The sequence below is a fragment of the Vipera berus genome, assembly GCF_964194415.1.
Source record: "Vipera berus genome assembly, chromosome: 1".
NCBI lineage: Eukaryota > Metazoa > Chordata > Lepidosauria > Squamata > Viperidae > Vipera > Vipera berus.
The window spans coordinates 189,960,780-189,986,421 of record NC_138202.1 but is presented as its reverse complement, the minus strand read 5'-3'; the positions used below and the strand labels follow the sequence as shown (position 1 = coordinate 189,986,421).

Sequence of the window (25,642 nt, the reverse complement as noted above, 5' to 3'; positions counted from 1 at the left end):
AGTCGCTGTGAGAGGGCGGCTCAGTTTCTTTTCATCTACAACCTCTCCGGATGTGAGAGATCCGTGAGGGGTATGTTCTCTCTCCCTGGATGGGGTTTCCATCTGCCTCCCAGATCAGCGTCGAGGTCGGGGTGAGAGATCGACTGCTGACTGTTTCTGGGGTACCCAGCACAAGTGAGAGTGATGCTGGACTGGCGGTTTTTAGACTCATATACTCCTGATATGACATCATCTTTCAACATCTGACTGCCACTTCCCGAACTCACATGGCCAGTTATGGCACGCTTACGTTATTCTGACACGGACTTACTCGTGCTCAGGGGTGCCCCCCCTTCCTGGGTGCGACCGGCCTTCATTTCAACCTATCCTCTTGATGACGGGCCCAATTACTGGGACCCTGAGAGATGGTTGGGCAAGGGCAAGGACAGGAGCCTCCATCACAAATTTAATAAGAGGTCCCTGGTGCATTTTTTATCTCAATTTTTTATGGGGTTAGGGAGAGGGGAGGGTTCTAAAAAGGTTCGGTTGGAGACTGGGGGGGTTCCACCAACCGTTTCTCAGACCAGGCCGGGGATTGCTCGCGCCGCAGTGGGGCTTGGGTTGGGGGCCTACGGGGCCCCGGAGCGGGGTGTGGGATTGCCTATTCCCACGGCGGTAGGGAATGGCCGCAGGTGTATGAACAGAGGGCCGTATCAATACCCGGGAGTGCGTCCCCGCTGTCTTCAAGCGGTGATGCGCTCCGACCCTCTGATTTCGGCTCGTGGTACCGGGAGCGAGGATGAGCAGCCACCTGAGCTCAGGCTCGTGTATTTCAATGCCAGGTCCGTAATGAATAAGGCTCCTCTCATTCAGGAGTTGATTGAGGAGGAGCATGCGGACCTGGCTTGCATTACGGAGACCTGGTTGGGCCCAGAGGGCGGGGTCCCCCTGGTTGATCTTTGCCCATCAGGCTTCCGGGTGCTGCACCAGCCTCGGGCTCAGGGTAGGGGTGGTGGAGTGGCAGTAGTTGCAAGGGAGACCTTATGTCCGCGGGAGGCCACCATGGTCCAGATAGTCGGGTGTGAGTCCCTCCTCCTGAGATGTGGTCCCAGAGCTCAGTTGGGCTTGCTGCTAGTGTATGTTTCACCTAGACACGTGGCAGCAGCCCTGCCTGAGCTTCTCGATATCCTCTCAGGGTTGGTGGTTGAGTTCCCCAAACTTATAGTTTTGGGTGACTTCAACCTACCATCCCTGGGGGGATCATCTGAGTTAGCTTGGGAGTTCATGGCTTCCATGACGGCCATGGACCTGAAGCAGGTTATTCTGGGCCCAACTCACGGGGGGGGGGTCACACGCTCGATTTGGTTTTTCTATCCGGACGGTGGTTAGATGATCTTGGGGGGGGGGGGTTCTCCAATTATTTCACCCCTGTCATGGACCGATCATCATCTCCTGCGGATGGTCTTCCGTTTTGCCACTCCCTGTCGTGGGGTTGCTGAGCCAACAAGATGGTTCCGCCCTAGACGCCTTATGGACCCTGAGCAGTTCCAAACGGCACTTGGGCCCCCACCTGCCTCCTTTGCTCACAGCTCGGTCGATGCCCTAGTGCAGGGGTAGGCAACCTGAATCGGTGAAAGAGCCACTCGGAACCGGTTCTCTCACTAAAAAAACCCCTGGGAGCCGCAAAATACGCGTGCGCATGCGCACGTGCATGCACATGTGCAGAACAGGATTTGATTAAAGTGGAGCTTACCTAAGCAAGACATACACCAGAGAGGAGGCCGAGCAAATTTCCCCTGCCTTGCCAGGCAGGCAAACGGAGGCTTCAACACACACACACACACACACACACACACACACACACACACACACACACACACACACACACACACACAAACATGAGGAAAAGGTGCAGAGTAAATTTCCCCCTCCATCCCCAGAGGCGGAACAAAGCAGAGAGGCGAAGAATGTGGAAGGAAAGGAAGGAAAGAAGATATAACCTTCAGCAAAGCAGCTTCCATGCAGAAGAAACACATTTGCACTTATGTGAGCAGGCATGTCCCCCCACAATCAGCTCCCCCTCCCCCCAGCCTCCCCTGAGCCAAAAAACTCACCCTGCCTTAATTGCAGGCAAAACCTGCAGAAAGCCCAACCAGCCCGTGCAGATGCGCTGCCTGCTCGCCTTTCCAAGGCACTCCAGCCCAGATTCTTTGCTCCCTTTTAGCTGGACAACCTTTAAAATTGGCTCCCCCCTCCTTCTCCAAGGCAAGCTGCCCTCCTCTCCATCCTGCGCCCCCACTCCCAAAGAGTTTGGCTGGCAGTTTGTCAATCACAGCTCTTCCTCCTCATCATCCCCCTCCCCAATCTGGCTTCAGCACAGAGTTTTTGCCTGAAGAAGAAACGGGGCGCTCCCCCCCCTTTTCCCATCACTTCTTTGGTGCGTGCTTGCTGGGAGCCCACCCAGATTTGAACACCCTGGCGTCCCCGTTTCTCACCAAAAACAAAACATTGGGAGCTGCAAAATTTATGAAATCAATGAACTTCTACAAAGAAATTTTTTATTTCTGTATACATCAAAAACATTTTGAACTTCCAAAAAAAGTCGCTGGGTCGAAGGTTTACTTTCAAATAAAATACTCAATGTCCATTTGAGTCCTCATATTTATTAAATAAAAAGACAAACTTAACTTTTCCCCATGCAGCAAACCCAAAATGCTGTCTGCTTGTCATTCTGTCCGTCCGCCCATCTGCCCACCCGCCTGTCTGCCAGTCCATCTGCCCATCGTCCTCTTGTCTGTCCATCCGTGCATCCGCCCGCCAGTCCATCTGCCATCTTTCCACCAGTCCATCTGCCTGCTCATCTGTCCATCTGCCGGTCCATCCATCCGTCTGCCCATCCACCTGTCCATCTGCCCATCTGCCAGTCCATATGTCTGTACTGTAGTGTCCAGTCAGCTGACAATGAATAAAAAAGGTCTGTTTCAGTGAACATCAAATAAATATTTGCAAAATAATAGCCAATTTTTATTTCAGCATGCAACAGATACATTTTGAACTCCAAAAAAGACACTGGGTTAAATGTTAATTTCAAATATAATACTCAATGTCTATTTGAGTCCTCATATTTATGAAATAAAAATCCAAACTTAACTTATCCGCCTGCAGCAAACCCAAAATGCTGTCTGCTTCTGTCGTTTTGTCCATCTGTCCACCCGTCTGCCCGCCAGTCCATCTGCCCATGCGTCTGCTTGTCTGTCCGTCTGCTCGTCCACCAGTCCATGTGCCCATCTGCCAGCCAGTCCATCTACCCATGTGTCCGCTTGTCCGTCCGTCTGCTCGTCCACCAGTCCATGTGCCCGTCTGCCAGTCCATCTACCCGTGTCCGCTTGTCCGTCCGTCTGCTTGTCCACCAGTCCGTGCCCGTCTGCCAGTCCATCTGCCCATGCGTCCGCTTGTCCGTCCATCTGCTTGTCCACCAGTCTGTGCCCGTCTGCCAGTCCATCTGCCCATACGTCCGCTTGTCCGTCCGTCTGCTTGTCCACCAGTCCATGTGCCCGTCTGCCAGTCCATCTGCCCATGCGTCCGCTTGTCCGTCCGTCTGCTTGTCCACCAGTCCATGTGCCCGTCTGCCAGTCCATCTGTAGTGGAGTGTGCAGTCAGCTGGCAAGGAATAAAAAAGCACTCTTTCACTGAAGAACATCAAATATATATTTGCAAAATAATAGCAAATTAAAATAATTATTTTACCTGGTTAATGTGATTTTTGCTTCTCAACATCAGCACACAGCACCTGCATATCAGGGCTGTAAGACGTCACCTTCATTTTTAAACAAGATTGCAGGCTGTTGTCTGTGAGGCGTGAGCGATATTTGTTTTTAATGTAGTTCATATTGGAGAAGACCTGTTCACATACATATGTGGATCCGAAGATTGACAGGACTCCAAATGCATATTTCTTCATATTTCTGTACGTGCTGGGGAGGGCATTCCATGTATCAAATATAAGCTTGTCCTGTTTGGGAAGGTTTTCAATATCACTCCATTTGTGATTCAGTGCAAGACTGGCCTTCTGACGGGCAACATCTTCAAGAGCATCTGTCAAGCGTTGGAACTTTGATGCCCATATCTCTTTGTCGGCTATGTCTGCAAGTTCCATCTCCAGATCAGGTTGACTTACACCTGCAAATGCAGTCATATTCAATGCAGATGGATCGCTGGTCAGGGGAGTGACAGGGAAAGATAATGTATTTTTTTCCTCTTTGAAGTCACAGAATCGCTTCCCAAACGATGTTTGCATTGCAATGATTGCAGACTGCAAATACTCTGAATTTATCACATTGCTACCTTGTTTGAACTCTCTCAAAGAGGGGAAGTGAGACAGTGTACCTCTCTGTAAATCTCTGTCAAACACTGTCAACTTGCGTTCAAATGCCATAACTTCCTCCAGCAAGTGCAGGGCTGTGCCTCCTTTACCCTGAAGACTTGTGTTCAGCTTGTTCAGGTGTGCTGTCATATCTACCATGAAGTGTAGCTTTTCCAGCCACTCTGGATGTTCCAGCTCAGGATAGGTGAGCCCTTTGCTGCCCAGGTACGTTTTCACCTCTTCCAGACATGCAGCAAAGCGTTTTAGCACCTCCCCTCTGGACAGCCACCTGACTTTGTTGTGCAGCAGGAGATCAGAATACGTACTTTCCACCTCCTCTAGTAGCAAACGGAACTGACGGTGATTTAAACCTTGTGCCATTATTTTATTGACAATCTGAATGACAAGGTTCATCACTTCTGTGCATTCTGGAGGAAATGTTTGAGCACACAATGCCTCTTGGTGCAGGATGCAATGAAATGTTAGCAGCTTTCTACCCAGCGACTTCTGCAGTAAAGCCACAAAGCCCTTCTGCGCTCCTGTCATACTCGGTGCCCCATCAGTAGCCACTGACACAAGGTGGGTGGTGTTGATTTCATTGGTTCTAAAATAACCCAAGACAGCCTCACAGATGTCCTCTCCCCTTGTTTGGCCTTTCAGTGGTATCAACTCAAACATTTCTTCCTGTGGCCCAGCAGAGTTCACATATCGGCAGAACAGCGCTATTTGTTCAATATCACCTGTGTCCTTGGATGCATCACAGGCAATTGAGTATGCCTCAGCTGAATTGATGTCTTTAATTTGCTGTCTGGTGATGTTTTCTGCCATTTTTAGGGTTCTGTCTTTAACAGTCTTCGCAGAGAGGGGCATATCTCTGATTTTCTGCACAATTTCACTCTTGTTTTTGAAGTCTGAGAATAGATGTTCTGAAATCTTAATGAATGATTCCTTCATATATTCTCCATCTGTGAACGGCTTCCCATGCCTGACTATTTCCTGAGCAGCCACAAAACTAGCATATGTAGTTGAACTTGCAGACGTCACCCACTTCTTAAATTGATTCTTGCTCTGATCAACCTTCCGCATCAATTCTGAAACGGCTTTTTTTCTCTCTTCTCCTTCTGGGTATTTTTCAGCAAAGGCTGTGTGTTTATTTTGGAAATGTCTTGCAACATTAGACTTCTTGTTGTTTGCAAATTTCTCACCACATATTAGACATACTGGTAAACCAGTCTTGTCAGTGGTGAAAGCAAATGAATGTGCCCATTCATCATTAAACACTCTGTTTTCTTCCGAAATTTTTCTTCTCTTGGATGATTTGTCCATGGTTGGCCTATTGAGGGGCAAACAGCAAAATAAATCTCATGCTGGTGGGTGTCGCACGGTGCAAATTATAACCAGTATTGTGAATCAAATAATGTAAGAACCAGTTTCCTGCAAAGATTCTCCCCCGACACACAGAGCACCCAGCCTCCACTACTCCCCCCCACCCGATGGAGCGTTCCACTGCCACTGCTGCTTCCCCCCAGGACAGAGCGCTCCACCGCTGCTTTACCCAGTGGCAAAGGTGGAGGTTGGGAGGCAGCGGCAGGACATAGCCCGGGCATGGCCAAGCAAACCGCAGCAGCAAAGCTCGTCCTCCCCCCACACACACTCAAGGTGCAGAAGGCAAGTGAACATGAGCAAGAAGCACAGCCAGCTTATTTTTTGAGAGCCATGATCCCCCCTCCCCAGCCAGCCAGCTCTTCATGAGTTTAACATGGACATTAAAATGCTTCACCATCTATCGATATCACAAAAAAGTTTAAGAACTTTAATTGTGCTTGATCAGGTGCACTCATTTTCATCCAGTCACTTATAGCAGGTTATTCTCTGTCTCTGTCTCTTTCTCTCTGTCTCTGTCACATTTTTATGTCCTGTTTTTCAAATATTTATATTAAGGATTATACATGAAAATAGTAAAAGCCAGTGCAAACTATAAAAACCACAAATAGAAAAATACAAAAGAAAAAAAGGGATGTGTGTGTGTAGAAAAGGAAAGAAGGGGAAAAAAACCCTTTCTCCTTCATCCCAACAAGTAAAAACAATTTTAGCAGCTAATTACCATCTTTAAATACAGCATAATTGCGCCATACCTCATCTCTTAATTAAACAAACATCAAAATATTTCATTAAAGTTCTTTACTAAAAGTCTAGTAAGGACAACCACATATATTCATATTCTCCTTCTCTCTCTCTCCCTCCCCCCCCCTCCCTGCCACTTACTTGGAAAGTAGGACAGTCACCTGAGGAATAAATAGGCCTTTTCTTTAGTCAGCAGTATTCCAGCAGTTTTCAAAAAATCACTGTTAAGAGACGAATACCTTTTTGTGAAGCCATTTTATTTGGTTGAGTTGCATTTGTGTTAAGTGAGACATTTGTTTAATGAGTTTTGCTCCATTTTCCGACCTTACCACCATTGCTAAGTGAATCACTGCAGTTAGTATTCAGGTTGTTAAATGAATCTGGTTTCCCCTTGTGACGGGTAGGCAGCCTTGGCTGTTTTATGAGTCCTGGGCTTAAACTCCCAGAATTCCTGAGCCAGTATGGAAACCTCTCCATTTCTCCTCAGTATGGCTGGCTCAGGAATTCTGGGAATTTAAGCCCAGGATTCATAAAAGAGCCAAGGTTGCCTACCCGAGTCCTTGGGGATGGCAGCCCCACCTGCGCCTCCTTACCCAGGTTCTTAAGGTAAAATCCTTTTTAAAAAGCCAGCCTTGCACACAGGTGGCTGTGAGCAGCTCCAAGACCGTTTCCCCTCAGCTGCTTGGGAACGAGTAAACGCCCCCCCCATTTGGTGACTGTTATTATTCATTTATAAGCAAAAGAAGAAGAAAAACAGAAAAAACGAAGAGATAAAAAGGGGGAAAAACAAAATACACCTTTGAAAAACTGAAAAGGAGGGGATGGGGAAGGGGTTCTGTGAAGGTTTCTGAGGAGGGGGGAGGGGGGTGCAGACAGAGAAGAACAGGGAGACACCAAGAAGGGGAGATGGGGGAGAGAGAGAAAGAGAGAGAGGAAGGGGGGAAAAACACCCAAATATCCCCACGGGGGTTATGGAACCTCTTTACAGATCGAGGAGGGGGCGGGGGAGCTGGGAAAAAGGGGAAGAAGTAGGGCTCTTAGCTCTGGCGATGGGAGGCAACGGGGGCGGGTGGGGGGGGCGAAGCACGCATTTTGCTCGTCGGGGCTCTTAGCTCCGGCGATGGGAGGCAACGGGGGCGGGGGGCGAAGCGCGCATTTTGCTCGTCGGGGCTCTTAGCTCCGGCGACGGGAGGCAACGGGGGAGGGGGGCGAAGTGCGCATTTTGCTCGTCGGGGCTCTTAGCTCCGGTGACGGGAGGCAACGGGGGAGGGGGGCGAAGCGCCCCGGCGACGGGAGGCAACGGGGGCGGATGGGGGGGGCGAAGCGCGCATTTTGCTCGTCGTGGCTCTTAGCTCCGGCGATGGGAGGCAACGGGGGCGGGGGGCGAAGCGCGCTTTTTGCTCGTCGGGGCTCTTAGCTCCGGCGACGGGAGGCAACGGGGGAGGGGGGCGAAGCGCGCATTTTGCTCGTCGGGGCTCTTAGCTCCGGCAACGGGAGGCAACGGGGAAGGGGGGTGAAGCGCCCCGGTGACGGGAGGCAACGGGGGCGGGCGGGGGGGGCGAAGCGCGCATTTTGCTCGTCGGGGCTCTTAGGCCCGGCGACGGGAGGCAACGGGGGAGGGGGGCGAAGCGTGCATTTTGCTCGTCGGGGCTCTTAGCTCCGGCGACGGGAGGCAACGGGGGAGGGGGGGCGAAGCGCGCATTTTGCTCGTCGGGGCTCTTAGCTCCGGCGACGGGAGGCAACGGGGGAGGGGGGCGAAGCGCGCATTTTGCTCGTCGGGGCTCTTAGCTCCGGCGACGGGAGGCAACGGGGGAGGGGGGCGAAGCGCGCATTTTGCTCGTCGGGGCTCTTAGCTCCGGCGACGGGAGGCAACGGGGGCGGGGGGCGAAGCGCGCATTTTGCTCGTCGGGGCTCTTAGGCACGGCGACGGGACGCAAGGGGGGGGAAGAAGCAGATCTACTTACGTTTTACTTCTTCCTCTCTTCCTCCACTCTGCCAAGTGCAGTAAAAAAACAAAGAGGTTTGTGGGTAGCCCACAAACGGTTTGTGGGCGGTCCCACAAACCAACCAATCAATTTAAACTTTTCAAGTTTTTTTGTGAGAAGTTTAAATTGATTGTTTTTTTAGTGCCACTTTTTTTTTCAAGAGGGAGGAGGCCTGGGAGCCGCACGGGACGGCTCAAAGAGCCGCATGTGGCTCCGGAGCCGCGGGTTGCCGACCTGTGCCCTAGTGGAAGCCTGGGAAAGGGCGGCCACAGAGGCACTCGACCAAGTTGTACCCATGCGGCCCTTGACCCGACGCAGATCTCAACGGGCCCCATGGTTCTCCATGGAGCTCCGCGAGATGAAGCGTCGGAGACGGGGCCTAGAGAGCTGTTGGAGGTCCAGCCGATCCGAATCCGACCGGTTACGACTAAGGTCGTTTACAAGAACTTATCTCGCAGCGTTGAGGGTGGCTAACCACTTTGCCACCCTCATCGCGTCCGCAGATAATCGCCCGGCCGCCCTGTTTAGGGTAACTCGCTCCCTTCTTAATCAGGAGGTGAGGGAGGAACCCTTGCAGGGTCGAGCCGAGGAGTTTAGTCATTTTCTGTCGGACAAAATCGCTCGGATCCGGACCGGTTTGGACTCCGACTGGGCAGAGTCTGACGAAGAGGATACGGGCGGCCTTGTCGATTTAATCTGGGAAGAGTTCGATCCTGTGACTCCTGAAGAAGTGGACAAGATCATGGGGAAGCTGAGCTCCACCACGTGTTTGTTGGACCCGTGCCCCTCCTGGCTGACTTATGCAGCCCGGGATGGGACACGAGGCTGGCTCCAGGCAGTGATTACGGCCTCTTTGAGTCAGGGTAGCTTTCCCGCCGCCTTGAAGGAGGCGGTGGTGAGACCCCTCCTCAAGAAGCCTGCCTTGGACCCAGCAATTTTAAACAACTATCGTCCGGTCTCCAACCTTCGCTTTTTGGCGAAGGTTGTTGAGAGCATGGTGGCGCAGCAGCTCCCTTTGTTCTTGGATGAAGCTGATTACCTAGACCCGTACCAATCGGGTTTCAGGCCCGGGTACAGCACGGAGACGGCATTGGTCGCGCTGGTGAATGATCTCTGGCGGGCTCGGGACAGAGGTTGCTCCTCTGTCCTAGTCCTTTTAGACCTCTCAGCGGCTTTTGATACCATCGACCATGGTATCCTGCTGCGACGTCTCAGAGGGTTAGGAGTGGGAGGCACAGTTCTTCAGTGGTTCTCCTCTTACCTTCTGGGACGTTCGCAGTCGGTGTTGGCAGGGGGGCAGAGATCGACCTTGAGACCTCTCATTTGTGGAGTCCCTCAGGGATCGGTTCTCTCGCCTCTCCTGTTCAACATCTATATAAAGCCGCTGGGTGAGATCATTCGTGGTTTTGGAGTTGGGTATCACCAATATGCTGATGACACCCAACTTTTTATTTCTACCCCAAACCACCCCAGCGATGCCCTCGACGTGATGTCCCGTTGCCTGGAGGCGGTCCGGGTCTGGATGGGGAGGAACAGGCTTCGACTCAACCCTGACAAGACTGAGTGGCTGTTCGTGCCAGCATCCCGGGAAATTCCGATTATTCCATCATTGGCCATGGGGGGTGAGCTATTACCCCCCGTAGATAGGGCCCGCAACTTGGGGGTCCTTCTAGACTCACAGCTCTCTTTGGAAGAGCATATTGGAGCTGTGACTAGGGGGGCCTTTGCCCAGGTTCGCCTGGTGTGCCAGTTGCGGCCCTATCTAGACCGGGATGCCTTGCACACAGTCACTCATGTGCTCGTGACCTCTCGTCTAGACTACTGTAATGCTCTCTACATGGGGCTGCCCTTGAGGTCCACCCGGAGACTCCAACTTGTGCAGAATGCAGCCGTGCGAGTTGTCTTGGGAGCTTCCCGATACTCCCATGTTACACCTTTGCTCCGCGAGCTGCATTGGCTACCGGTTGCTCTCCAGGTGAGGTTCAAGGTGTTAGTTATGACTTAGAAAGCCCTTCATGGCATGGGTCCGGATTACCTATGGCAACACCTGCGGCCGGCGTCAACTTCCCTCCGTCCAGTGCGCTCCCACAGAGAGGGCCTCCTCAGGGTGCCGCCGATCAAAGAATGCCGATTGGTGACCCCCAGGGGGAGAGCGTTCTCTGTGGGCGCGCCAGACCTTTGGAACCGCTTACCGGTTGAGCTCCGGATGGCCCCCGACCTTCGCTCCTTCCGGCGCGATCTCAAAACATTCTTTTTTGAACAAGCTGGCCTGGTCTGACGGGATGGGGTTGGGTTTTTAAAACTAGTTTTAATTTTAATATGGATTGATTTTATGGGCATGATGTTTAATGGCTTTTTAATTTTTGTATTCGATTTTTACTGTGTATTGCCCTGTTCACCGCCCTGAGTCCTTCGGGAGAAGGGCGGTATAGAAATCAAATTATTAAATTATTAAATTAAATTAAATTAATGGGATACTACTGAGAATGTCCATCTTCTGGTCTCAGCCACCTCATACACCCAATTAGGTTATTGGTGCTATTAGATTGTGTAGAATCTGCTTGTCTTACACAAAGACAGTTCTAAAGCTAATTAATAGGCACACAAAAACAGTGTCACTCAATGTTTTACTAACTCCTTAACAGTCAAAATCATGAAGAAATAGGCAAACCAATCAATCATGTAGAACTAGAAAGTCTTGATACCAAAACTTATACAGAAAATGTATAGTTAAAAACAATTAGGATAAGATGAATGGGGCACACAACAATTTATTGATATGTCAAGGTGCTGTTTGAGGGAATGCACCAAGACAAGTTTCCAGCTTATATTTAAACTGTCTAATATATTGACACCAAACCTGAAGGCTTTATTTCCTCAAATTATGACCCATAGGCTAAATCTGACCTGCCATTTGTTTTTATATAGCCCATGAGCCATGAATAGATAGGCAAATGTGCAGCAGATTACCAGTGCCATATCTCAGCCGAGGGCCGTGTATGGGGTGAATGTCCTAGGACCTAGATGACAATAAAGGCTTATCAGCAGCCTCCTTGCTGACAAGCTGGCAATGTCCAATGGGCACTGTGCTGTCTGGCCTGCAGACTTGCCATCTATACCTTACAAAGGCAGAGGTGGGATCTGGCCCTTGACCAAAAGAATTTCCCAAATCCTAGTTGAGACTACAGTTACATTGTATAGTATGTTCCATTCGACATGCAAAGTCGAATAGCAGGATAGCTTTCTGTCACAAAATGGTTCTTGAAATACAGCACTCCCATAGAATAATTCTCTGCTCTGATGAAATATATTTTAGCAAAAGAACCTGAAACATGTTTCCCAGTAAAAGAAACTTGTCAGCTTATATGAATAGAAATCACTGATGTAGCAAGGAAGTCTTCCATTGAAACCTTGTTCTCTCTTTTTGGGGAAATGTTATTTCAGGAAAAAAACCTGCCATGCCTGTTTCCTAGATATTGAGACCAGCCAAATTGATCAGTGACGTACATTTTTTTATGATATTGGACCCAAAATTTTGGATGAAATCACCATGTTGTTACACATGATCAACCAGCAGATAGTTTGTTAGCAGCTATCTTGCAAAAGGCAGTCCAGTCCAGGAAGAAGATTCAAAATGTTCAGTCTCTGCCTTAAACTCACTAATAAATGAGAGCTAGAACTTCCTACTGCAGTTAGTCTAATTCTATAAGGCCCCTGTAAGTATAGGTAGTCCTCATCTTACACCCATTTGTTTAGTAACCATTTGAAATTACACTACTGAAAAAAATGACTTACAATCAGTACTCACAATCATTGCAGCATCCTCAGACACATGATCAACATTTAAGTGCTTGGCAATTGGCATATATTTATGAAGGTTGGAACATGGGGATGTCACTTGATTGCCATTTGCTACTTTCCCCAGCCAGTTTTCAAGAAGCAAAGTCAATGGAGTAAATTGTATTTACTTAATGACCATGTGATTCACTTAACTGCAATGAACTGCTTAACAACCATGGCAAAAGTCATAAACTTATATAACTCACTTAACTTAGTTCGATCCTGTAACTCCGGAGGAAGTGGACAGGATTATGGGGAGGCTGAGCTCCACCACATGTTTATTGGACCCGTGCCCTTCCTGGCTGGTTTATGCAGCCCGGGAGGGGACACGAGGCTGGTTCCAGGCGGTTATATCTGCCTCTTTGAGTGAGGGTAGTTTCCCCGCCGCCTTGAAAGAGGCGGTGGTGAGACCTCTCCTCAAGAAGCCTGCCTTGGACCCAGCTGTGTTAAATAACTTTCGTCCGGTCTCCAACCTTCGCTTTCTTGCGAAGGTTGTTGAGAGTGTGGTGGCGCATCAGCTCCCTCTAGTTCTGGATGAAGGGGATTATCTAGATCCGTACCAATCGGGCTTCAGGCCCGGGTACAGCACGGAGACGGCATTGGTCGCGCTGGTGAATGATCTCTGGAGGGCTCGGGACAGGGGATATTCCTCTGTCCTAGTCCTATTAGACCTCTCAGTGGCTTTCGATACCATCGACCATGGTATCCTGCTGCGGCGCCTCAGGGGATTGGGAGTGGGAGGCACGGTCCTTCAGTGGTTCTCCTCCTATCTCCTGGGACGCTCGCAGTCGGTGTTGGCAGGGGGGCAGAGGTCGACCGCGAGGCCTCTCGTTTGTGGAGTCCCTCAGGGGTCGGTCCTCTCGCCTCTCCTGTTCAACATCTACATGAAACCGCTGGGTGAGATCATTCGTGGTTTTGGAGTTGGTTATCATCAGTACGCTGATGATACCCAGCTTTTTATTTCAACCCCAAACCACCCCAGTGATGCCCTCGACGTGATGTCCCGTTGCCTGGAGGCGGTTCGGGTCTGGATGGGGAGGAACAGGCTTCGACTCAACCCTGACAAGACTGAGTGGCTGTGCGTACCGGCATCTTGGGATATTCAGGATATTCCACCACTCTCTATGGGGGGGTGAGTTATTACCCCCCGTAGATAGGGCTCGCAACTTGGGAGTCCTCCTAGATTCACAGCTTTCCCTAGAAGACCATATAGTAGCTGTGACTAGGGGGGCCTTCGCCCAGGTTCGCCTGGTGCGCCAGTTGCGGCCCTATCTAGACCGGGATGCCTTACGTACGGTCACTCACGCACTCGTGACCTCTCGTCTGGACTACTGCAACGCTCTCTACATGGGGCTACCCTTGAAGACCACTCGGAGGCTCCAACTGGTACAGAATGCAGCCGCGAGAGTTGTGTTGGGAGTTTCCCGACACTCCCATGTCACACCTCTGCTCCGCGAGCTGCATTGGCTACCAGTTGTCTTCCGGGTGAGATTCAAGGTGTTAGTAATGACCTACAAAGCCCTACATGGCATGGGTCCGGAATACCTTGGGGAGCACCTGCGGCCGGCATCAACTTCCCTCCGCCCAGTACGCTCCCACAGAGAGGGCCTCCTCAGGGTGCCACCGGTCAAAGAATGCAGACTGGTGGCCCCCAGGGGGAGGGCGTTCTCTGTGGGCGCGCCGGATTTATAGAACCATCTTCCGGTTGAGCTCCGGATGGCGCCTGATCTCCGCTCCTTCCGGCGCGATCTTAAAACCTACCTTTTTGAACAAGCTGGCCTGGCCTGATGGGATGGGGTTGGTTTTATAAATCGGTCTTAACTTTTTAATCTGTACTAATTTATTACGGGCATTGCTGTTTAATTATTTTTTTAATTTTTGTATCTTGTTTTTTATTATGTATTGCCCTGTTCACCGCCCTGAGTCCTTCGGGAGAAGGGTGGTATACAAATTAAATAAATAAATAAATAAATAAATAATAAACAACCACTTTGCTTAAGAATGAAAATTCTAATCCCAATTGTAGTCATAAATCAAGGACCACACGTACTGACTGATATATAAGTCTTTTCAGTTCACTTTATGGAAAGATTTGGGTATTCTTACTCAACAAATGTTGTTGGCATATACTTTGACAGAAATCATATGATATGGTGATAATCTGCCTCATTATCACCAACATACAGAATTCTCATTGGATGTCAACAATGGTTTTCTTTAAATGGAAAAAGCTTTCATCAGTAGGGAACATCATCATTCAGAATGCAGAATTTAAGATCCATCTGACATTACAGTTCAGGATTCATTTAAGGGTGAGCTTTTCATAAATATGTTTGCACAAACACTGCAGCAACTGACCAATTATCCTTGGCCTACTTGTGCTAATTGGACACCTCAGCAAGTAGCAATAATCATCAACTTTCTTAGAGGTGAACCAGCCAAACCTCTTTATATAGCAATAGCAGATGGTAACTTTGTTCAATCACACTACAGGCTAATTTCAGTAACTTAACCAAACTTTTTCAGTCGTTAACTGCCCTCCAATCTTGTCAAGAGTTAGGCATAATCCAAGAACACGTTTGGTTCGATCAGGAACATTGTGAAGCTGTAAATCACTTTAAATTCTACAAAGAGATCCCCAGCGTAATGCGATATTTCACGGAAGATTTCCATCTGTTATCAATGCCCTACAATTGCCTGTATCTGAGGAGTTTTCATTGGTTAGGCTGGCTTGAAAGCAATTTTTCTGGGCAGTTTTGTCTCATATCCTGCCAAAGGGCTGTAGCCCCGAACTATGATTGTTGTACCTCTTTAACAGATTCCCCTCTCGCCTCGCGTCTTATTTTGGAAGCGTCCCTTCTGTGCCCTTCGCGGCTTTCATCCCATCCCCATTTTCCTGTCACTGATCTGAGCCAGATTCGCTTCCTCCGCATGGAAGCTCTGCAGCTTCAAAGGTCCAAAGAGGGAATGCCAGGAAAAGCCCGGAAGGGCTCGCGCTCCTCAGTGGCTTCGGCCTTGAATTTGCAATGGTGCCAGCGGCGCGCTCCGACTTCCCGAGTCCCTGCATTTCTCTGGATCCTCTCGCTTGCTACGGTAAAGCTACTATCGCCTTCATCACTGTTCCACAGCCAATACTCCAGCGCAGGGGTAGGCAACCTCGGCTCTTTTATGACTCATGGACTTCAACTCCCAGAATTCCTGAGCCAGCTTGGCTGGCTCAGGAATTCTGGGAGTTGAAGTCCATGAGTCATAAAAGAGCCGAGGTTGCCTACCCCTGCCCCAGCGCTTCGCGAGTCCAGACTTTATTCGATTGGTTTACAAACGCCACTCCCTGCAAAGGTTTCTCTATACCCGCAGCGCCAAAACCGACAGCTTTACTTGGAAACTGTCCCCGCCTTCAATTGTACCTAAACTCTCTTGGATTGGCTCGCACTTTCATGGGCTTATGTCAGTTCAGATCGGATGTTTCGAGTAGTTTCTTGGGAATTGTAGTCCTCAAGAAGGAACTGCTTTGGCCCATGAGACACACAAAAGACTTCATATCCCAACGTGCCGCGGAAACAGTCGAAATATGAGGCGTATGATAGGTCCAGCCTTGGCTGTACAGTATTTTACTTAATACTGGTTCTTGTGTTACTGCCTGTAGGCTTTAACCTTAGCTCAGTGGCAGGATGGATGGGACGTGAGTATTTTGACATCTCTCCTATTTTAGGATTCTTCCAGGTCCTTTTAGCTTTACTTTTGTTTGGAAAAATTAGTAGGATGCTTTACTTGTGGCGATGCAAGGAAAAAAAACACAAAGTCCAGTACATAATTGATGATAAAAAAATGACATATTTTCCCATGCTCTGAACAAGGGATTTGAATGTTCTGTGATCATCTTATCCCTGATTTTTTTTTAAAAAACGGGAATAATTAAAATGTAATGTTTTACACACATATTTGTATGGTATGTATATTCTGTGATACATAAATTGTTTGCCCTGTGCTTTTTCTCCGTGTTAAACAATTTAAATCACACAGAGGCTCTTTGTGGTTTGGTTGTCCTTTTGTTTCACAAACGAGTTAATTTTGATAACGTTTCATAATATCTATTCATCAAATTCATTCTTGAATCTTTATATATCTTTATTCTTCTCTTGTATTGTATTTCTCTACTATGTCATAGAAAATCTTGAATTGATTTGCAATAGCCATAATCTTTTTCTAGATTAAATATAGTATAGTTGACAGATCCCATATAAATAGCAGAAGAAAAATATATATGGGAAAAATAATCCATTAAAATAGAGGTGCTGAGGGAGTTAGTGACCAAAGAAGGCTGGTTTGGTAAGAATGACTGCAACACATCTGCTTGGAGACTGGTATCCTGCAAAAGAAGGCTGTTGTTGGACTCTTGGTATTCTGAGCTCAGAAAACATTAAGAACCCAATAGTTTAACCTTGAGCTACATATATTCTCAGCTATTGGAAAGTAGATCATTCCCAAACATGTAAAAAGGTCACCAATGTAGCCAATTAAGTGGCAGTCCCAGGGAACAGCCGTTTCACCCTTCTTGAGGGGAGTTTGGTGTAGTGGAGATGTTTGTTTGGGTCATCTACTCATGAAGTATCTAGAACTTTGTCTAACAATAGAAACCCTTTTAAATTAAAGTGTATCTTTTCCCACAGCATCTTTGGAAATTGACACAATCCACAATATCACACCATCAGAATGTGTGCAAGTGATTACTGATGCATTTTTACTCTTAAGAGTTTAAGGATATTGGCTGAGTATAAACATTGATCTAAGCCAAGGCATATTGAATTACCATTGGATGAATAACCCATAATTGGCTGTTTGTGTGTCATGGTATGATTAAGGGAAGGGATGCAAATGCTGAGGAGCAGGAATGGGGCTGAACTAGTCTACAAGCCAAGCAGCTGAATAAGGTGAAAGCATGCAGGGAGAAGCAATAGAGATTTTATTTCCTGATTTAATTTTTTATTGGATATTGATATTATACATTTAAACAGATAATTTTCCAATAGATTTCTTTCCTTACATTTTCTATTTCATGTGGCTATAGCTAGTTTTAGTTTATCCACAGTTAATCCATAGTTTAAAATTGGAATCCTAACTATAAGCTTCACACACTGCTTAGATCCTAATGCTTGGATATTTTTCATTTGCATGCTAGAATGAAGGCTTCACCTGGTGTCTCTCTGTTTGCTTTTCACTCCTGTTAGATATTTGCGGAGAAGAGGAGGCCCATATAAGACAGAACCAGCCACAGACTTAACCCGCTGGCGCTTGAGTAATGAAAAGGGTCGGCAGCAGTGGCGATATCTCGCAGATGGCGAGGGTGTGGAGCGGGAGCAGACTGCACTGGAGGCTCATTCTCTAGGGCTGGACACAGTAAGTGGCTGATGCTGTGGTGAATATGGGATAGGAGGGGGGCAGACAGCTTGCACAATTCTCAGCAATTTCTTTCAAGTTCAGTCTTTAGAGAAGACCAGCTTGTCTGTTACAAAACATTTCTGTGTTGTAGAAGAGAATAACTTCACAGTGCATCTTTGGATTACGTGAGACACTGTGAAGATCTGTGGAGCTCTACTGTTACCCAAGTGTCTGGGAATTGTGCTATGAAGCAGATTCAGTCTTTGCAGAAGGGAAAATAGTAATGATGGGAGAGTGCTCCCTATTTCTGGGGAGTTTGTCTATTATTATTCAGTTTATTTTGGAGGGGCAAATATGGTGAGCTTGATTTGCCTGGCAAAAACCTCTGAAACTACAAAACTGTAAGAAGCTGTCATTTATATTTCTTGTTCCAATTCCATTCTATTTTGCAGACTAAATTCTTCCCAATCCTCCCTACAGCCTGTACTGCAGCGGAGGCAGCGCTAAATGGGATGAAATTTTTCTCAGGCCTACAAGCAGAGGATGGTCATTGGGCTGAGGATTATGGAGGACCTCTCTTTCTGTTGCCAGGTATCATTACCAGAAAGGTCCCAAGAGCTTCTTCTCACAGATGGTCACGCATCGGTCAAATGATCAGTGTTTTGTATTAAAGGGAAAAAAATCTGCTCAGCTATATTGGCTGAAACTACATCAGAATTAAATGTTTCTCTACATGCTACCCATTACTATTGACTAATGGTTTAAAGTCCATGGGGTCACGATGGGTCGGACATGACTTCACAACTAACAACAACAACAACAACAACAATGGTTTAAAAGGAATAGAGGGATCTATTACATTAATGTAGAATACAGCTAGAAGAAATTGGCTCATGATGGTGGTGAATTTAAATGATGGTTCTGTCTCCAGGTCTCTTGGAATTTTTTAAGTCCAAACATTCTAGTTCATTTGGATTTTAGCAGAAGTGAGAGTAGAAGAGGCTCCCATTCATTATTTCAGGAGCTTAGTTGTTGCTGCTGCCTGAAAAGGTTTTCCAGCCTTACCGCATTTTTCTAGCATGGAAAAATTCAGCCACAGTTTTGTTCCATAAAGCATTAACCTTGTAAACTATCAAGCTTCCTCCTTCCGTTATATATTCAAGATGGACAGTGTTTAATATTCATATGTATATGTTGGGGTGTAGGTCTATACATATGTTGTATATAGTATGTATATGTTTGTATATAGTATGTTTAGGTATGTGTCATGTATGTGTTCACTTTGAGAGCGGGCAACTAAATTTCATTTTTGATGTGTGTTGTGCCCACACAACAATAAAGGTTCCCTTCCCTTCCCTTCCCTTCCCTTCCCTTCCCTTCCCTTCCCTTCCCTTCCCTTCCCTTCCCTTCCTTCTTGGTCTTCTTCCAACAGGGCTTCTGATTGTGTGCCATATTGCTAAGATTCCACTCCCAGAAGCAAGTAGGAAGGAGATGGTGCGCTACTTGCGTTCAGTGCAACTCCCAGATGGAGGATGGGGCCTGTGAGTAAAACTCAAAAGCCGGTGCTTCAGAGCGACTTTTGCTGCTTTCTGCTATTTCATGATCAGAGTGGCGGCAGCAGCAGCAGTAGCACCATCAGCAACAGTTCAGTTCTCCTCAGACTAAATAGAGATGGCCCCAAATCTTTTTTTTTTCATGGTAAATATCTGACAGTCACTCCTTTTTCCAGCTGGCAAGTGCCATCCTGCCTCAGAAGGGACTGATATTTTGCTCTTGGTGTGAGCAGTGTGAATTTGTAAGCATATTACACAGTTGGCATATCATACATGTTTGAGCCAATGCCATAAAAATGCAAAGGCTCTTCTTGCTGATGGGCATCAATGCCTAGCCAATTACTTTGGGATGAAATGGTTGGGATTTCCTAAGGAGGAGATGGTACCTATTTCAGGAATGGGCCAAGAGTGGTGTTAATGCCTTAAGAAATCTACATTTTGAAAGGGTGGTAGAAATTTGTTATCTTGCAAAAATCTACTATTGCAGTGAAAGATTTTATATAGCCTTGGAGAATCTTTCTCAGTCTTATGTCAGACGTTTGTTAAGTAAATTTTGCCCCATTTTACAACCTTTTTTGCCACAGTTGTTAAGTGAATCACTGCAGTTGTTAAGTTAGTAACATGATTGTTAAGTGAATCTGGCTTCCCCATTAACTTTGCTTGTCAGAAGATTGCAAAAGGTGACCCCGGGACACTGTAAACATCATAAATATAAGTCAGTTGCCAAGCAATGTGACCACAGGGAAGCTGCAATAGTCATAATTGCGAAAAATGGTTAAAGTCACTTTTCAGTTCTGCTGTAACTTTGAACAGTCACTAAAAAAATGGTTGTTAGTTGAGAATTACCTGTATAGTTATTTCTAACATTCTTCTATCTCTAGGAGATATACAAAACATCAACTTGAACCAAAAAAGCTGTTTTCTAATCCTTGTACATTATCTGTGTTTTTTATCCCTTATTTCTTTCTCTGCCAATATTTGTTTTATTCAATTTATCTGCTATTGCAATAACCTCTAGCTTATTCTATTGTGTATCTTATCTATGTCTTTGGTCATGTTGGCTATTGTTTATTAATTTTGGGATCCAACATAGTTCACACCTGTGTTTATTATTTTTAATAACATTTGTCCTGTTGTAAACTCAACAAATGAGAATGACATGAATTTCAGGAAGGCTACTTAATGCTAGTTTAATGTGTACTCTTGAAAGCCGTAAAAATAAGTTCCAGACAAATTCATTTTGTTGTTGTTGTTGTTAGTTGCGAAGTCGTGTCCGACCCATCGCGACCCTATGGACAATGTTCCTCCAGGCTTTCCTGTCCTCTACCATCTTCTGGAGTCCATTTAGGCTCACGCCTACTGCTTCAGTGACTCCATCCAGCCACCTCATTCTCTGTCGTCCCCTTCTTCTCTTGCCCTCAATCTTTCCCAGCATTAGGCTCTTCTCCAGTGAGTCCTTCCTCCTCATTAGGTGGCCAAAGTATTTGAGTTTTAGCTTCAGGATCTGGCCTTCTAAAGAGCAGTCAGGGTTGATCTCCTCTAGGACTGACCGGTTTGATCGCCTTGCAGTCCAAGGGACTCGCAGGAGTCTTCTCCAGCACCAGAGTTCAAAGGCCTCAATTCTTTTGCGCTCAGCCTTTCTTATGGTCCAACTTTCACTGCCATACATTGCAACTGGGAAGACCATAGCCTTGACTATACGCACTTTTGTTGACAGGGTGATGTCTCTGCTTTTTAGTGTGCTGTCTAGATTTGCCATGGCTTTCCTCCCGAGGAGCAAGCGTCTTTTAATTTCTTGACTACAGTCCCCATCTGCAGTGATCTTGGAGCCCAGGAAAATAAAATCTGTCACTACCTCCATTTCTTCCCCATCTATTTGCCAGGAATTGAGAGGGCCGGATGCCATGATCTTGGTTTTCTTAATGTTTAGTTTCAACCCAACTTTTGCACTCTCCTTCTTCACTCGCAACAAGAGACTCTTTAGTTCCTCTTCACTTTCTGCCATTAGAGTGGTATCATCTGCATATCTTAGGTTGTTGATATTTCTTCCAGCAATCTTAATTCCAACTTTTGACTCCTCTAGCCCTGACTTTCTCATGATGTGCTCTGCATATAAGTTAAATAGGCAAGGCGACAGTATACAGCCTTGCCGGACACCTTTCCCAATTTGGAACCAATCAGTGGTTCCGTGTGCAGTTCTCACTGTTGCTTCTTGGCCCGCATATAGGTTTCTCAAGAGACAAATAAGATGTTCTGGTACTCCCATCTCTTTAAGAACTTGCCACAGTTTGTTATGATCCACACAATCAAAGGCTTTAGCATAGTCAATGAAGCAGAAGTAGATGTTTTTCTGGAACTCTCTAGCTTTCTCCATGATCCAGCGTATGTTGGCAATTTGATCTCTAGTTCCTCTGCCTCTTCGAAATCCTGCCTGTACTTCTGGTAGTTCTCGATCCACATACTGCTGGAGTCTAGCTTGTAGGATTTTAAGCATAACTTTACTAGCATGAGAAATGAGTGCAATGGTGCGATAGTTTGAACATTCTTTGGCACTGCCTTTCTTTGGAATTGGAATGTAAACTGATCTTTTCCAATCCTGTGGCCACTGTTGAGTTTTCCAAATTTGCTGGCAAATTGAGTGTAGCACTTTTACTGCATCGTCTTTTAAGATTTTGAATAGCTCAGCTGGAATACTGTCACCTCCACTAGCTTTGTTGTTGCTCAGCTTTTCTAAGGCCCACTTCACTTCACATTCTAGGATGTCTGGCTCTAGGTCAGTGACCACCTCATTGTGATTATCAGGGACGTTAAGCTCATTCTTGTATAGTTCTTCTGTGTAATTTTGCCATCTCTTCTTAATCTCTTCTGCCTCTGTTAGGTCCCTGCCATTTTGGTCCTTTATCATGCCCATTTTTGCATTGAACGTTCCCTTCATCTCTCCAATTTTCTTGAAAAGATCTCTGGTCCTCCCTATTCTATTGTTTTCTTCTATTTCTTTGCACTGTTCATTTAAGAAGTCATTCTTATCTCTTCTAGCTATTCTCTGGAATTCTGCATTCAATTGGGCGTATCTTTCTTTTTCTCCCTTGCCTTTTGCTTCCCTCCTTTCCTCAGCTATTTGCAAAGCTTCCTCAGACAGCCATTTTGCTTTCTTGCATTTCTTTTTCTTTGGGATGGTTTTGGTTGCTACCTCTTGTACAATGTTGCGAACCTCTGTCCATAGTTCTTCAGGCACCCTGTCTATCAGATCTAATTCCTTAAATCTATTTGTCACCTCTACTGTATATTCAACGGGGATATGATTTAGTTCATACCTGACTGGCCTGGTGCTTTTCCCTACTTTCTTCAGTTTAAGCCTAAACTTTGCAACAAGAAGCTCATGGTCTGAGCCACAGTCAGCTCCTGGTCTTGTTTTTACTGACTGTATAGAGCTTCTCCATCTTTGGCTGCAGAGCATATAGTCAATCTGATTTCTGTGTTGACCGTCTGGTGATGTCCATGTGTAGAGCCGTCTCTTGGGTTGTTGGAAAAGAGTGTTTGCTATGACCATCGTATTCTCTTGACAAAATTCTATCAGCCTGTGCCCTGCTTCATTTTGTACTCCAAGGCCAAACTTGCCTGTTATTCCGGTTATCTTTTGGCTTCCTACTTTAGCATTCCAATCCCCCATGATGATAAGGACATCATTTTTTGGTGTTAGTTCTATAAGGTGCTGTAGGGCTTCATAGAACCGGTCAATTTCATCCTCTTCAGCACTGGTGGTTGGGGCATAGACTTGGACTACTGTGATATTGAATGGTTTGCCTTGGATTCGAACTGAGATCATTCTGTCATTTTGAGGATTGTATCCCAGTATTGCTTTTCCTACTCTTTTATTGACTATGAAGGCTACTCCATTTCTTCTGAGGGATTCTTGCCCACAGTAGTATACCTGATGGTCATCTGAATTAAATTCACCCATTCCTGTCCATTTTAGTTCGCTGATACCTAAGATGTCGATGTTCAGTCTTGTCATCTCTTGTTTGACCACGTCCAGCTTGCCTTGATTCATGGATCTTACATTCCAGGTTCCTATGGAGAAAAAATCTTTACAGCATCGGACTTTCCTTTCACCACCAGACATATCCACAGCTGAGCGTCCTTTCGGCTTTGGCCCAGTCGCTTCATTCTTTCTGGCGCTACTAGTACTAGCCCTCTGCTCTTCCCCAGTAGCATATTGGACGCCTTCCGACCTGAGGGGCTCATCTTCCAGCGTCATATCGTTTTGCCTTTTGGTACTGTCCATAGGGTTTTCATGGCAAAGATACTGGAGTGGGTTGCCATTTCCTTCTCCAGTGGATCACGTTTTGTCAGAACTCTCTGCTATGACCTGTCCGTCTTGGGTGGCCCTGCACGGCATAGCTCATAGCTTCATTGAATTACGCAAGCCCCTTCGCCACGACAAGGCAGTAATCCATGAAGGGGGACAAATTCATAGCAGGTCAATTAATATGGAGTTACTTTGAAATGCTTCCTACCCGGCTGTGGGCTGGGAACTCCTCTTCTGGATGGTTCCTGCAGTCATTCCCAATGCTTCTCTTAACAGATACATTAATCTTAGCTACAGATCGTGAAATGTCCAGACTTGTGTTCTTTTGAAAGCTGTCCTTCATATAGTTATATTTCTTGGAAAGAAGTTTTAGATTTACTGCGTTGTTAAAATGGGCTAATAGCTTCCTTGCACAAGTATGGCTGAGAAATTACTTTCTGTCTAAAAGACGTTGTCTTCTGTCTTCCACATTGTTTAGAATTTTTAATTAATAGAAGATAGAGAGAAACACAAAATAGCCCAGATAACACCATATTCCTAATGTTTATATGGCTTCCTAGATGAATAGGAAACAAATCCATAGAGTTTGTTATTGCTAGTGCTCATTAAGCTTTGCTCCTCAGATTTATCATCTGAATGCCTAGGGATTACAATATTAATTTTTCCAACTTCAGGTGAATCGATTCTGCACGCAAACTGTAATTCAACATAATCTCAATCTGTAGCATTATATTTCTCTTTTATGTGTTTAAAATAAAGCTCTAAAATATAGCCATTCTTAGTCAAGTTGTAATAAAATTATTCCACGTTCTTTTATTTTGCCTTCTTTGGCTTAACCAATTCTCAGAAATTCACAGAACTTGAAAAACAGTTGGATTTTCTTATGTGAACACATCTACCTAACACTTTTCTTGTTTGTTGTCTGTTAGACACACTGAGGACGTATGCAAGGTATTTTCTACTGCTCTGAACTACACGGCCATGCGTATTCTTGGAGTCAGCCCTGATGATCCAGACTTAGTGAAGGCTCGAAATAACCTCCACAGCAAAGGTGAATAAACAAGCTAGAGCCTGGAAATTAATGTGGCTTTTATTTTTCATTTTACCATCATTTGCTTTGAAAAAAAAGACTCTCTCTGCTTATAGAATAATCATACATTAAGATTTGTGTTCATGGATTAAGTTGATGTCAGCTCTTAATGACCATGTTGGTACAGTGTCTTCAGGAATATTTGTCCCCATTCTGACCCTTCAGGTCTTCCAGTGATGTTTCTATTGTCACAGTAATCAACCCCAGCCATGGATGACTTATTGTCTTCTTTGGGGCTGTCTTGGTGATACAGTTTTCATCAGCAGAACTGTCTCTTATTCTTCTGTTTTTCTAAAGCCAGCTTGAACATCTGGCATCTCCCTTTCCATATCAGGCCCTAATCTATATTGGCTGATCCTAAGTATTATTTTGCTAGCATGTGAAAATAAAGATATCGTATATTAGTTTGCATATTATGTTAAGTTTCTTTTCTTTGATATGTAAATTGGCATCTTCCGATCTGTTGGACAATGTCATTTTCCAAAGTTGCAATTTTGGGATAATTTGGTTATGACCTGTAAAGATTTTTCTTCTGTTGCTTGCCATGTTTCTGTAGATATTTTTTCAATTCCTGTAGTCTCCCAACTGGGTAATGCTTGGTGTGCTGATCTATTTTTGGTTTCTAATTCTAGATGTTCTCATAAACAGGGTTCATCTTCTAAAAGGAAGTTGACATCTCTGCTATACAGAGTTTCAATATCTTCTTCCATCTTCATTTGATCTTTTTGGAGCCAGTTACTATCTGACATTGATGTCATTTGCCATATTTGTATTAGTTCTATGGGAGGTCAGAAATTACTCACTAGCTATTTTTTTCTCTCTGACTCTTAAAATTGAAGTCAACCTTTTACTTCGTGTTTTCTGTATTCTACATTTTCCTGGCCAGAAACCTCAGGAGATATTGCAAGTCTATCTGTAGAGAGTGACCCACAGAAAAACTGCTGTTATGATTAGGACTAATAGAAGAAGAGGAAGGATGAAGCCAGCCTATTAGATGGAAGAGCCTTTTCTGGACTAAGA

The 25,642-nt window shown here is 46.0% G+C and overlaps 2 protein-coding genes across 4 annotated transcripts in view; one reads left to right on the top strand and one right to left on the bottom strand.

Moving 5' to 3' along the window:
* Positions 1–2,520: 2,520 nt before the first annotated feature.
* LOC308659936 (general transcription factor II-I repeat domain-containing protein 2-like) lies at positions 2,521–15,345 on the bottom strand. Of its 2 annotated transcripts, XM_081314089.1 has the most exons (4): positions 15,099–15,345; positions 6,608–6,687; positions 3,727–5,675; positions 2,521–3,639 (listed from the first exon to the last, which is right to left on the bottom strand). In XM_081314089.1, the coding sequence occupies exon 3, from the start codon at positions 5,666–5,668 to the stop codon at positions 3,731–3,733; it is 1,938 nt and encodes a 645-aa protein (XP_081170215.1). In that variant the 5' UTR covers positions 5,669–5,675; positions 6,608–6,687; positions 15,099–15,345; the 3' UTR covers positions 2,521–3,639; positions 3,727–3,730. The 2 variants fall into 2 exon arrangements, with proteins under 2 accessions (XP_081170215.1, XP_081170216.1); XM_081314090.1 differs by lacking the exon at positions 6,608–6,687.
* Positions 15,346–15,867: 522 nt separating this feature from the next.
* Positions 15,868–25,642, top strand: part of LSS (lanosterol synthase) — a 32,196-nt gene continuing 22,421 nt past the window's right edge. Inside the window, exons 1-5 of one of the 2 annotated variants that reach the window (XM_081318952.1) lie at positions 15,868–15,973; positions 17,520–17,688; positions 18,123–18,261; positions 19,103–19,211; positions 24,462–24,583. In XM_081318952.1, the coding sequence (XP_081175078.1) occupies positions 15,963–15,973; positions 17,520–17,688; positions 18,123–18,261; positions 19,103–19,211; positions 24,462–24,583 (550 nt within the window). In that variant the 5' untranslated portion in view covers positions 15,868–15,962. Of the gene's footprint in view, positions 15,974–17,164; positions 17,223–17,519; positions 17,689–18,122; positions 18,262–19,102; positions 19,212–24,461; positions 24,584–25,642 lie in introns of those variants that run through there. The other variant, XM_081318953.1, reaches the window with a different exon arrangement.